Source organism: Elephas maximus, chromosome 22 (assembly GCF_024166365.1).
Source record: "Elephas maximus indicus isolate mEleMax1 chromosome 22, mEleMax1 primary haplotype, whole genome shotgun sequence".
In the NCBI taxonomy this organism is placed as follows: domain Eukaryota; kingdom Metazoa; phylum Chordata; class Mammalia; order Proboscidea; family Elephantidae; genus Elephas; species Elephas maximus.
Genome location: NC_064840.1, coordinates 81,654,865 through 81,668,061, shown reverse-complemented (window position 1 = coordinate 81,668,061; position 13,197 = coordinate 81,654,865). Strand labels below are relative to the sequence as shown.

The 13,197-nt window shown below is 42.8% G+C and overlaps 2 protein-coding genes across 15 annotated transcripts in view; both read right to left on the bottom strand.

The window, feature by feature from the left end:
- Positions 1-13,197, bottom strand: part of LOC126065971 (long-chain-fatty-acid--CoA ligase 1-like) — a 348,612-nt gene that overhangs the window by 148,121 nt on the left and 187,294 nt on the right. For 10 of the 12 annotated variants that reach the window (XR_007514970.1, XR_007514969.1, XM_049866650.1 and 7 more), the window contains 9 exons: positions 12,940-12,991; positions 12,351-12,424; positions 9,709-9,786; positions 6,987-7,121; positions 5,966-6,100; positions 5,325-5,420; positions 4,585-4,657; positions 969-1,057; positions 224-340 (listed from right to left, as the gene is read on the bottom strand). Coding sequence is in view for 10 of the 12 variants with exons in the window: in XM_049866650.1 (XP_049722607.1) it covers positions 224-340; positions 969-1,057; positions 4,585-4,657; positions 5,325-5,420; positions 5,966-6,100; positions 6,987-7,121; positions 9,709-9,786; positions 12,351-12,424; positions 12,940-12,991 (849 nt within the window). In the remaining 2 variants the exon portion in view is untranslated. Of the gene's footprint in view, positions 1-223; positions 341-968; positions 1,058-4,584; positions 4,658-5,324; positions 5,421-5,965; positions 6,101-6,986; positions 7,122-9,564; positions 9,643-9,708; positions 9,787-12,350; positions 12,425-12,939; positions 12,992-13,197 lie in introns of all 12 variants that reach the window. The other 2 variants (XM_049866647.1, XM_049866655.1) reach the window with 2 other exon arrangements.
- Positions 1-13,197, bottom strand: part of LOC126065970 (long-chain-fatty-acid--CoA ligase 1-like) — a 206,413-nt gene that overhangs the window by 148,122 nt on the left and 45,094 nt on the right. The gene's annotated exons all lie outside the window — the stretch shown is intronic.

Genomic DNA, 13,197 nt, shown 5'->3' with positions numbered 1-13,197 from the left:
AAATAGAAAGCATATTTGCTATAGTTAAAGGGAAAATCCTAAACAAATATTCTAAGAGTATAAACCTGTTCATTGCAGGAAGTGGAACAGTGTACATGACACCACTCAACAAGAACGGGGAGAGAAAAGTCAGGGTGCCACATGGCAAGTGTACAGCACACGGGACACTTTCTTCCTGACAGTGGAACAAACCTATTTGTGAACAGCGGAAGGAACAACTTACTGGCAGCCATTTTCCAATGTCCCCTGTGTGCAGCCAGCCATCTTTATCCAAAGCTTCTGCTGTTTTTGCTGGGTCCTTCCAGTAGCCCTTAAAAACATCTGCCCCTTTCACACACACCTGAAGAATAAGAGGATTTGTTAATACCATTTACTGGGGTTTCCCTGAAAGAAAGAAAGAAAAAAAAAACTTGGTGTGTATGTGGGAAACCCAACTTTTAGCTAGAAGCCCTGAATTCCATGATTTAGAGGGAACTACCAGACCCCTCTGGGATCTTCTAAGCACCCCCAATGCCCCCACATCCTATTCATAATCACTTCCACTCCAGTGAAACTGTAAGGCTAATGCTTGCCTAAGTCCTGGCTCAAAGATGCTAGAAAACCCTAAAGGGGTTGAAATTACTTTGAAGTAATTAGGCTTACCATTAGTAGCCAGTAGCTCACTAAGAGGTAGCCAGGGCAATAAGCAGATGGAGATATGCCCTGAGGACTCAGGCCACTGGAGCCTCAGCGTGCTCCTGGACTCAAATCCCTATCACGCCGGGCACAAGAAGGCAGGTGTCAGTGGGCCCCTGAATGTTAAACGTAAAAGTTGCTTCATAAAGCAGCCTGTTCAACTCCAGATCACCAATAACACCAAGCTCAGTAGCTTTCTACGACCCTGTGTTAGAGAATGCTCCTGCATCCGTCATGGCTGGCTGTCAGAGAAAACGGCGTGAAGGATGAATGACTGACGTGATTCCACTCACCTCACCCTCGCCCTGGGCAGCCACGTAATTCATTTCTTCTACATCAACAAGCTTTACATAACTGCAAGGCATTGGGGGACCAACATGGCCTGTATATTAAATAAAAGAAATATCACTCATAATATCCTTCAGTCAACCTTCACATTATTTTTATAACAAACAAGCCTCCTTGCAATAAAAGAAAGCTGGTATAAACTTCTGGTTTCTGCTATTCTAGCCATCCTTCCCCTGGTAAACTCATTTAGAAAGTTTATTCCTAGAACAGAGGCTAAAATACTCAAAGTCTCATCAGGACATTTCCTAAGTTTGATGCTCTGAATTATTTTTCAAAGTATAAGGAATTTGTATGTAGATTTTAAGGGTTACTGTGAATACCTGGAAGCAAGCTTTCTGAAACGTTCACCTGGCTTCGATGATCTGATGGCCCCTGCCCACTACTGGTCACTCCTTTTTAACCAGCCCTCCCTCAGACAGACATCTTATTGTTCCAATTCTCCATAAGAAGACAGAACACATCCATCTCTGGCAAACCTCGATTATTCTCTGACACAACCACCAATTCTGATCAACATGGCCTTTACTGAAGGATCAGTATGGATAAACCTGTTTTATATTTAAGCTTATTAAGACAGGATACTGGTAGGACCTGTACACAGTCCAAGAGGCAGCTGTTGAACATAGCAAGAGGATACTGCACGGTTTAATGTCATGAATGTATCCTTTCACCATACTTATTCAGTCTGTGTGCTGAGGAGATAATCTGAGGAGATGGACTATAGGAAGAAGAATGTGGCAACACGGCTGGAGGGAGACTCGTTAACACCCTGCGTCACGCAGATGACACAACCCTGCTTGCTCAAAGTGAAGAGGACTTGAAGCACTTACTGATGAGGATCAAAGACTACACCCTTCAATACAGACTGTACCTCAACATAAAGAAAAAAAAATCTTCACAACTGGACCAATAAACAACATCGTGATAAATGGAGAAAATACTGAAATTATCAAGGACTACATTTTACTTGGATCCATAATCAATACCCACGGAAGCAGCAGTCAAGAAATCAAACAATGTATTGTATTGGACAAATCTGCTGCAAAAGACCTCTCCAAAGTGTTCAAAAGAAAAGGTGTCACTTTGAGTGCTAAGGTGTGCCTGACCCAAAACCAAGAAAACTCACTGCCGTCGAGTTGATTCCGACCCATAGAGACCCTATAGGACAGAGCAGAGCTACCCCACGGGGTTTCCAAGGAGCAGCTGGTGGATTCAAACTGCTGACCTTTTAGTTAGCAGCTAAACGCTTAACCCCTGCGCCGCCAGTGCCTGTCCCAAGCCATGGTGTTTTCAGTTCCTTCACATGCACACAAAAGCTGGACAGCGAATAAGGAAGCCTGGAGAACTGACGCTTTTGAATTAGGGTACTGGTGAAGAATACTGCACACAGCATGGACTGCCAGAAGGACAAACAGATCTGTCTTGGAAGAAGTATGGCCAGAAGGCTCCTTTGAAAGTGAGGATGGCGAAATTTCGTCTCACATCCTTTGGACATGTTATTAGGAGGGACCAGTCCCCGGAGAAGGACATCTGCTTGGTAAAGTGCAGGGTCAGCACAAAAGAGGAAGACCCTCAACGAGATGGACAGACACAGTGACTGCAACAAGGAGCTCAAGCATAACAGGGACTGTGAGGGTGGCGCGGGGCCGGGCAGCGTCTTGTTCTGTGGTACACAGGGTCGCTGTAGGTCAGAGCCGACTCGATGGCACCTAACAAGAAGACAGGACAGTGCTTACTAATTGATCCCTCTTCTCAAGCGGTGTTCAGATTGGGCTGCCTTTTCCAAAAACAGTATGAACAGAAACTAGACGTATTTTTAAGAGTTTCACAAACAATTCTTCCTATGTTTTAATAATTTGTTTATCATGACTACTAATACAAATCATCTAGCTGTTCAAGAACCTGCAGTTAAAAATTAAACACTGTAAAGAAGACTCAGAACGTGCGGTGCTTTGATTACTTTTGTGTGGCCTTTCCAGACATGGTCTTCCAACTCCCACCCAAGTGACTGTGCAGAACTATGTGACAAGGTAATTGTGGCTCACCAAAGGGGGAGAGAGAGGGAAAGAGGCAGAGACAGACAGACAGAGGTAGAGAGAGGTGGCAGGAAAGACCCGACAGCAGAGAGCCGAGCTGGCAGCAGGAGACAGCATGGGGGCCTTTCCAGCACAAGAAGAGAAAGCCAGTGAGTGCCTCTGGGCAAAGGCCTAAGGCCAGGGAGAGGCGAGCCTGTGAGCACAGCTGGGGAGAACTGTATCTGAGTGATCCCAGGCCTGCATTGTAACTGCTACTTCCCAGTAAACCCCATAATCATGAGTACTGTCTGTGAGTTCTCTGTGGCCATTGTAATGAATTACCAAACCCAGCAGAGGAACGGAGAGTGCCACAGGGGGATGGTCAGTGTCAGGATTAGTAAAGATGGCAGAGAGAGGAGGCCTGTCTGGCTTCCACCTCATGGGAGTTAGCCTTGCACTGCTGATCCTGGTTCTCCTTCCCCCTTGTGGGGTTGGAGGAGGTCACACGCTGCCCCATATCATTTTTACAGAATGGTAGCATCAATCCCAGCAGAATCATAAATCTATGTTCCTAGACACTGGTAATATTTATAACATGCCAGATTAATCAGGGAGATTTATTTATCACAGTGTCAAGTATACTCTCAGCGTGGCACAGAGGGAAAGAGAAGTTTTACAGTCAGAACTGGGTTGGAATCCTGGCTCTAAAGCATAATGTTGTGTAAATTCTTGTATTTACATGCTATTTAAACGATAATCTACAGTTACCTCACATCTCACCAGGATCAAACTCACGTACCCTCCATGTTAAACACCTAACACAGAGCTTTATCTATGACAAATACACAATGAATTACTTCTGTGTCTGCCTTCCAGCTTGCTTTTTCCTTTTGGGAAAAAAGGTCTGTATTTGACTTATATCCGTAATCCCAACACCTAACACAGCCATTAGTACACAGTGTAAATTTACTATTTGTGTTTTAAATACACATAATTTAATAATTACAAATAATTAAACTAAATAAAAATAATTAGATCAACTACTTGTCTAATCAATTACGGGAAAGATCGCTGGGCCAAACATTTCCGAATCCGGTATAAAAGGCAACTTTACTACCACCCGGCACTACTCGACTCTGCCGTGAGAGCCATCTTACAGATAGCTCCCTGACGTCCAAGCTTGCCGTCCTCAAAATCAAACCCACTGCCACTGAGTCAATTCCAGCTCATAGCAACCCTACAGGACAGAGCAGAACTGCCCCATAGTCTATAAATCTTTGCGGAAGCAGACTGTCACCTCCTCCTCCTGTGGGGCAGCCGACAGGTTTGAACTGTCAACCTTTTGGTTGGCAGCAGAATGCTTTAACCATTGAACCACCAGGGCTCCCTTGTCTGTCCCAAGGCCTAACAATCTGAGACAAAGTCACACTTACTTGTGTCAGTAAATCCCCACTTTTAATATTTAAGTGATGAGTCCAATTCTAATAATTCTAATAACCCAACCCCGATAACCCAATTCCCACAAGGAATCTTCCACCAATCGTACCTGCTGTCCAGTCTCCAGGCACAGTCAGGCAGCAGCCGGCAGCGCACTCTGTCTGTCCATAGCCTTCATAAAACTGGCCACCAACAGATGAGAGATCATTAAAGGCGGACAGCTACCCCTTTGCTGGAAGTGCAGAAGTAATTCCGTTCCTCTAACCTCTAAGTAATGGCTGACTGTGGTGAAATTGCTTTTCAAATTTAGTTTAGTAAATTCATTCAATACTAAGTCGTGTTTTCCTCTGGAACCCAAACATCTTCACTCCCATCCCAAACATCAGCTACCATCCCCGTTCATTTTTACCTAACCTCCTGCAGACAGCAAACGAGAACACCTACGTTCCAGGTCACGGCGCAAACTCCCCACCAGGAAGGCACCTGCTTTGTCAGCTCCTGGCTCTGCCCCCCACAAGCTCTAGGTGTCACTGAGTCCCTGCTGTCTTCCGGCCCCTTAAAAGATGCTCTCTGCATGGCTGCAGGCTGGCTTATCACTTGTGATCCACTCCTATACTCTCCTGCCTAACTCTAAATGCAAGTAGTGCACCCTACCCTGGAGAAAATTACGCAGTGGGCCTAAATACATACTCCCTTGCCCAGGGTAAAAAAAGACACACTCATTTCTCCAAGCAACCTAGGAATAAATGACCTTCCAGACAAAAGTAAGACACATACAAAGAGAGTTAAAAATGACTTTTCCTACAGATGGTTCAGCATTATGAAGTCTGACAGGAAGTCGCGCCTCACCTGACAGCCAAGTGCTGCTCGCAGAAACGTCAGCACCGTGGGAGACACCGGCGCAGCTCCTGTGACCATCAGCCTGACTTTTCCTCCCAGGCTCGACTTACGGGGGGACAGGAGAGGACACGCACGTTAACTATCTGGAAGTAGGTGGTCACCTCAGTGACGAACCGCTACGGAGAATCCCCGGCACTAACTCACTACACCCTCTGCTGACAGCTACACAGAGCCCGTGCTCAGGGCAACGTGCCGAGAACCTGGAATACGGATCCATGACCACCCCAGTCACTCTCGATGGGTGTGACACACACCAACTAGAACAACAGTCTGCTGGATTTGTGGCAACTACCAGTTTTGGGTTTTTGGGGGGGTTTTTTTGACATCATGCCTAAAAAAGTTACCTCAAGAATGATACACTTATTCCAGAAAAGCTAAACAAAATGAAAAAATGGTAATACTACAATGCCCTAGGTAGATATAATACTGTTCAGATTTACCTTGTCCCTAATTTTTAGAAATATGCGAGAATTAATAAAAATATTTCATTCTCTCCTTCATCTCCGTACCTCTAAAAAAAAATTCTGATAAAAATTTTGAAACCCTAATCAGTTTACCTAGAAAACAACAGTTGTGAGTCCACTTGTTACCTGTATTTTGTGGAAGATGAGTCTATCCCACAGGCTGTTGTTTCTGACGATACCACTACGAAGCTCCGCTTCTTTCCTCTTGGACGCAAAGTCCAACAGCCACCGTTTCAGTGTGGTGTTTGCTTGTCCAAAAATCTAATGAGCCAAGAAACAGGAAGGTTCTCAGAGCCAGAAGCCCTGCCTCAAAACGAAGAGTATTCAAACTGCCCAGTCCAAATTCATTCTGGAGGCTGCTCATGTCCCTGACATAATGGCTGCCCACAGGGGGTTTTCAGTGGCTGATTTCTCAGAAGCAGATTGCCAGGCCTTTCTTCTGAGGCACCTCTAGGTAGACTTGAGCCTTCAACCTTTTGGTTGGTGGCTGAGTGCAGTAACTGTTTGCACTACCTAGGGACTCTTGATGTGGCTAAGTAAGTACAGGGAAACCTGTGAGAGTGGAAACTTGTCACGACTGCCTTGTTTTTCCGGTTCTCTCAAGTTTCGTGCCTCTGACAGGGCACCCTTACCACTTTTCTATCGCTCTCTATTAGTGGAAAATATTTGCGTTTACCTTCTCTGACAGGTCTCCACTTTATACAGGTTCTGGCTTTCACAAGTTTTACTGTGATATTTGACGTGTGCATGGAGCTTTAAAATTAATAAAATCATTTCACAGTTATTATTTTCATGTAAGCCAAATACCAATTTTATGAGACACATATGAGGGAGGAAGGAGGTAAGTCTCTTTTATAGATGAGAAAACAGGCTCTAAGGTTTACTGTGAAAACAAAATGACCCCACCTTATAGCTGTACTGTGCCCTACAGTTTCCAGAGGGAGTTCAGGAGTTTTCTCACCTAATCGTCACCAACAACTCTGTGAGGTAAATGTATGCTGATTTTACAGATGAGTAAACTAGTCCTGTGAGATTAAGAAGACTGTCAGCATGACACAGATGGGACATGGGTGAGCCGAATTCAAACCCAAGCCTCTGACTCGAAGCCCAGTGCTCTGTCCCCCACATGTTGCCCCCTGGAACTTACTCGGTCAAACATCCGGTTCAGCAGTCTGGGAACCACAGGAAAGACAGTGGGTTGAAGCACCTTGAGGTCGTCCATAAGCAGCCTGATATCTCCTTGGAAGAATCCTATTTTAGCTCCATGACACAGCATTATACACTTCAGAGGCAAACAGGAACAGCAAATATTTTACTGTTGCAGCAACGCTGCCACACATACTACACACAAGCCACACGTATTACACACAACGCGTATTACACACAAGCCACACATATTACAAACAACGCATATTACACACAAGCCACACATATTACACACTCCACATGTATTCCACACAAACAACACATATTACACACAAGACCTCAGTTTTAGTATTTTAGAACAGTTTTCAGAAATCTTAAAGTTACTAAATATAGGTAATTTTTTTTCATTCTCAGGTCATTGTACAACATGGAAATTTGGTATTTCTATTGATCGTCCTAAAGATAAAGGGTTAATATGAAACTAGAATATGGTGTTTTTCGTGATGACGACAGAGGTTCTGCTATTTTAGCTTCATGATACATATCTTTTGGATGAATGATATGGTATTATATATTCTAGATATTTTTAATCTTCCAGGAATTTCAGGTCTAAGTTATTCTCAAAACAAAAACTTAACTACTTGCTTACAGGCAAAATTTACTAAAGCCTCATTTTCTTTTATTTGAATCTAACTAAAGTTCCTGAGAAGCCACTTAATATGTTGAAGTTGGCAGGACATCTACTACCAGAGTGGCCTGCCATTCAGCTCTACCCTGCTGCGTGGTTTTTTTCTTGCTTAATGCCAACTGTATGCTGGCAAGCCATGTGTGCTAACAAGTAGTCTTCCTAGTTTAAATTTAAATAAGAAAGAGTCAAACAATGATGTAACAGAAGTGCAAATGGTCTCAGGTTTGAAAGCAAAAACCAGGAGAAAGACACACCTTCAAAGCCACACTTAGGTACGTACAGTATGGTCCATTATCCACTCACTTGTGATCACTTTAGAAACTCACTAGCTCTCCTAGTATAAGAAACAGAAGTAACAGATGGAATGTGGGGTCTAATGGTCCTTTAGGGCTGAGTAAATCCTACCGGGCAGCAGTAATCAAAGGGCTGGTTCTCTGTTAGTTACCTTTCTGCCTCCAGTACACAGCATAGTGCCTGGCACATGGCTGGCACTCAAAAAAATATTTGTTCAATGAATGAATGATGCTCACTGTTTTTCCCATGACTACAGAGCGCAAAATTGTCCAAGAAAACAAAGAGATGGTTCTTAGTCACTTTTTAAATTAGTCACACAACTGCACCCAGGAAACCCAGGCAAAGGTCAGCTAAAGATTATCCTGGTTTCCCAAAGGCGCTTAGAATATTGTTGAAAAAATCGGCCATATAGCAATTGAAGGCCAGACTATTTTCCAAAGCAGCTGTACCATTTTCCATTCCCACTAGCAGTGTATGAGGGCTCCAATTTATCTAGATCCTCACCGAAACTTAAAATTACCTTTTTTTTATTATAGTCATCCTAGTGCGTATGGAGCGGCATCTCATTGTATTTTGATTTGTATTATAAACAAGCACAATCAACAATAGACACTTCTTACAGAAGCTTCATTAGGGCTTGTAGAGTCAGCAAAAATTCATTTTACAATTAATCTTTCCTGAATCATCTCTATATTAGCATCCTCCAAAAGTCTGAGCTTCTACTCTTTTTTCTTTTTTTACATTTCACGTAAATGGAATCACACAATATGTGGTCTTTTGTGACGGGCTTCTTTCACTTAGCATAGTGTTTGCAGGATTCATCCACGTTCTAGCATGAATCAGTACTTCCTTTTTATTATCAAATAATATTCCACTGCGGGGACACCCTACAATTTGTATCTACACCCTTCACCTGATGGACATTTGGGATGTTTCCATGTTTTGGTGTACGAGTGTCTGGGGACGCATGTTTTCATTTATCCTGGGTATAACCTAGGAGAAGAATGATTGGGCTATGTGGTAACTTTAAGTCCAATCATTTAAGGAACTGCCAGACTGTTTCCAAAACAGCTGCACCACTTTACATTCCCACCAGCGGTGTGTGAAGGTTCCAATTTCTCCACACCCTCACTAACACTTATAATAACCTGCCTTTTTGCTTCTAGCCATCTTAGTGGGTATGAAGTGGTATCTCGCTGCATTTTGATTTGTATTTTCTTGAAGGCTAATGACGCTGAACAGCTTTTCATGTGCTTATTAGCCATCTGTGTAACTTCTTGGGAGTAATGTTTCTTCAGATCCTTTGTCTATTTTTTAATTGGGCTATTTGTTGTTTTCATTATTGAGATGTAAAAATTCTTTATATATTATGTATTTTCAGATATGATTTGAAAATATTTTCTCCCATCTTGTTGGACTGTCATTTCTCTTACTTGATGGTATGAACTTCTAAATTAAAAAATGGATGGTTAAAGTTCAAGAGCCCAGGCGCAGAAAAAAAAATTTTTTACACTCTCGTAAATAATTAGCACCATTTCTAAACTTGGGCTAAGTAAGGAATCACCTACGAAGACAACCATTTGCATATGACACTCACCTTCAAGATCTGCTCATACATGTGTGCAAGTGGTAAAAACGAAATGTGTGTGTCACTGGCACTCAAGGTGAGTACTGTCTGTAAAATACAACAACTTAGCAAAACACAAACAAGCAAGTAAAAGTAACAAAATTCAGTGCCTACCTCTACAACTGCCTCAAACATATGGGCCAGAGGCAAGAAAGAAATCAAAGTATCATCTGGGCAAGGAAGGATTGTATTCTGTAAGCAAAGACACCAGCAAGGCAGAAAAGTGTTAAGATTTCTAGTAATTTTCCCGTTTACCTCAACATTAAGGAGAAGGAGACTTTGCTTACGGTCTGCAATCATTTCTCAGCAATGAATGAAACGAAAAGTAATACTTGAATTATTCAAATAGAGTGAAGTATATGGGATCATTCCAAAAGACAAAGTAAATCTAATCAGGACTTTAGTTAAAACGAGTAAAACTTTACTCCAAGTGTGATGTTAAGGGATTATGTGCTTTAATCATTAGTATTTCAGATTTACAGCACCCACCACCCAGCATGCTCAATTCCACCTTAAGGCAAGAAATACAAGAGCCATTCCAACATAAGATAGCACTGGGGAAGAGGGAAAGGAGATAAGTTGGATAGACAAGGTTCTTTCATTTATAGTATAAAAACACCTAGAATATTTGAGTCTGATCAAAATTTTTACCTTAAAGCCCTACTTTGTTGCTATAGCTGCCAAGCTGGCCCCCAACTCCTGGTGACCCATTCACAACGGGATGGAATTGCCTGATCTATATGGTTCTCAATGGCTGATTTTCAGAAATAGACACTAGGCCTTCCTGGTCCGTTTTAGTCTAGAAGCTCTGCTGAAACCTGTTCTGCAGCACAGCAGCACCCAAACTCCCACTGATAGATGGGTAGTGGCTGCGTGGGAGGTACACTGGTCAGGAACGAAACCTGGGTGTCCCGTGTGGAAGGCAAGAATTCTACTACTGAATCACCGCTGACCCCATAAGGCCCAACTTCACCCTGTGAAAAACATTCCAATTGGTTTAATGAAATCTCCGATGTGTACCAGGGGATTTGCTGTCCTATAAATGCTGATCGTGACGGGTCTGTATCCAGCCTAAGTTTAGATACTAAGTTTTCATCTCACAGCTCAGAATGGGCTTTACTTAGGGGCAGACATATGGAGTGTTTGCATGGAATGGTGTTCTCGTGTCCCCAGCATAAAGAATTTTGGCCAAAACAGGAGGCTGCCCAAACTTCAGACAAAGATTAGACCGGACTATAAAACTTAAAATAATACTCATGAAGAGCGTGCTTCTTAGTTCAAGGAGATACACGAGACTAAATGGGCAGCTCCTGTCTGGAGGCAGGATGGGAAGGCAGAAAAGGACAAGAGCTGGTTAAATGGACACAGGCAAACTGGGGTGGAAAGGGGGAGGAGAGTGCTGTCACATTACAGGGATTGCAACTAGGGTCACATAACAATACGTGTATAAATTTTTGTATGAGAAACTAGAACTGTAAACTTTCACCTAAAGCACACAAAAAAACAAAAAACAGGGGGCTGCCAATAGCAGCTGCTGCCACACCAATCAGGAAATGAGGGAGCTGTCAAGTTGGTGCCACGGGTACTTCTGAGCCACACCCTCCCCACCCCAAAGCTGGGCCATCCTTAATGGGAATGGGATAACAGATGAAAACACCAGTCCTGAACACACACAACAGCTCTGGAGGTGTTCACTGTCGATTGAACATGCCATAATCTTAATTTTATTCAAGTGTGGCCCCATTTGCCAATAGTTCTCAGACTCCAATTATCATACAAAGAGCAGCTAACTCAACTTCCTGATTTACTACAAAAAATAATATCCGTTAGCATGATTAGAAGTTTCACGAAGCTGAGGATACCCCTTGATGCTATAATTGATTTTTTAAAAAAGTCCTGTAATCATTTGCCTCCAGAAGCCACCAGTGCGTTTTGAAGGCCTATTAGGAAATTAAAATTTCACTTTGGTAAGGTACCAAATGTTGATCTTTGTTTAGAAAGCATACACCAAAAAGGGTATATGGAACTAAGAACGTGTGAATATAGTAAAATTGGTGGCAAGATGCCTAAAACATCAAAATTCTGCAGCCATTCCCCAAAACCATTAAGCATAGACTCCCGCCACAAAAACTGGGGCTACCGAATCCTTCCGAGAGATTGCAAAACTAAAGTACAAAAAATGTGAAAAGGGCACGAAGGAAGGGCATTATACGGCTACATAAGTTTGAAATATACCTTTGGCTAGCAAACTTTAAGATTACAGGAAATTAATCAAAGTTCTAGGCTTTAATCCTTCTCGTAAAATGGAAGGCAAAATGACCAAATAACTAATAACTCAAAAAAACCCTCGGCAATATTGAACATTTCACAAAAGAAACCATTTTCCCAACACTGGAATAGTGGATGAAAGCACAAGAGAGTCATCTCCTGTCTGTCCTTCCCTGGAAACGCGTACAGAGCAGTCTCCAAATAAAGCTTCACAATATAAAACCATAGCAAGTTCTGTCAACCCACCTTAACCAGCACAAGCAGAGCTGGAGATTAGGTTCACAACAAAAATAATTGGAGAGAAGGTGATCTTTAAGACTCAGACATATATTTTCAGATAGGATTCCAAATAAAACATGGACCTAACACTATACCAGCCGGGAACTCCAGTCAAAGTCTCAACAAAGATTTCCACTAGTCACCTTCCCACTTTCACCCGGAGGCCTAATGACAACCAACGAATATGAAGAAAGACAACAACAGGTTACCTCTGTTATTTTCACAAAAGCTGAGCAAACGCTAATTATATTTTGATGGGTGACCAGTGCTCCTTTGGGGTTGCCTGCAGAACACACACAAAGCAGAACAAAGTTAGAGTAAATGAAACTCCTTCCAGGAATAACAGTAATTGAGGAAGCTGAGGAACCATGTATGATGAGGGCCTCAAATGCCTCTAGGGCTAGGCATCCCCCATTGACGGCCACTTGCTAAGTAACACTACATTCCTGGGCAACCCGAAATCCTTTAAAATGAATCTTATTATCTTAAATAATCTTAATTGATGTGGACAAGTTTTAGAGGATGTATAGAGCAATAAGAGGGGAAAAATTAGGAATTTTATTACTGGAAACAACTGACAAGGCTTGTCCCCAGAAAATAGATGACTCTAATGTCTGAGGAACACATGGCATTCACAGACTCTCAGGGTGTCCTCTAGAGTAACAAAAGACAGCGCCTGGTTCACTTCAGTCTCTTCTGCTTTCAGTCCATCTACAGTTAGCTTATGAGTCATCCAAAAAGGGCGAGGAGTCTCAACTTCCAGAAACCACGCAGAAGCAATCTCATTTCAAAACTCACCTGTAGTTCCACTTGTGAAACAAATTACTGCAATGTCTTCAGGTGCTGGAGGCTGAGGCAGATGAGGAAAAAAAAAGTTGTTCTAAGTCAGAATAGAGGAGAAAACTAAAAGCCACGAAGTTGTTGTTGCCGCTGACCCCACGTGTGCAGAGCAGAACTGCTCCCCGGGGTTTTCCAGGCTGTGGCCTTTAGGAAGCAGACCACCAGGCCCATCTCCTGAAGCACCTCTGAGTGGGTCTGAACCACCCACCTTGTGGC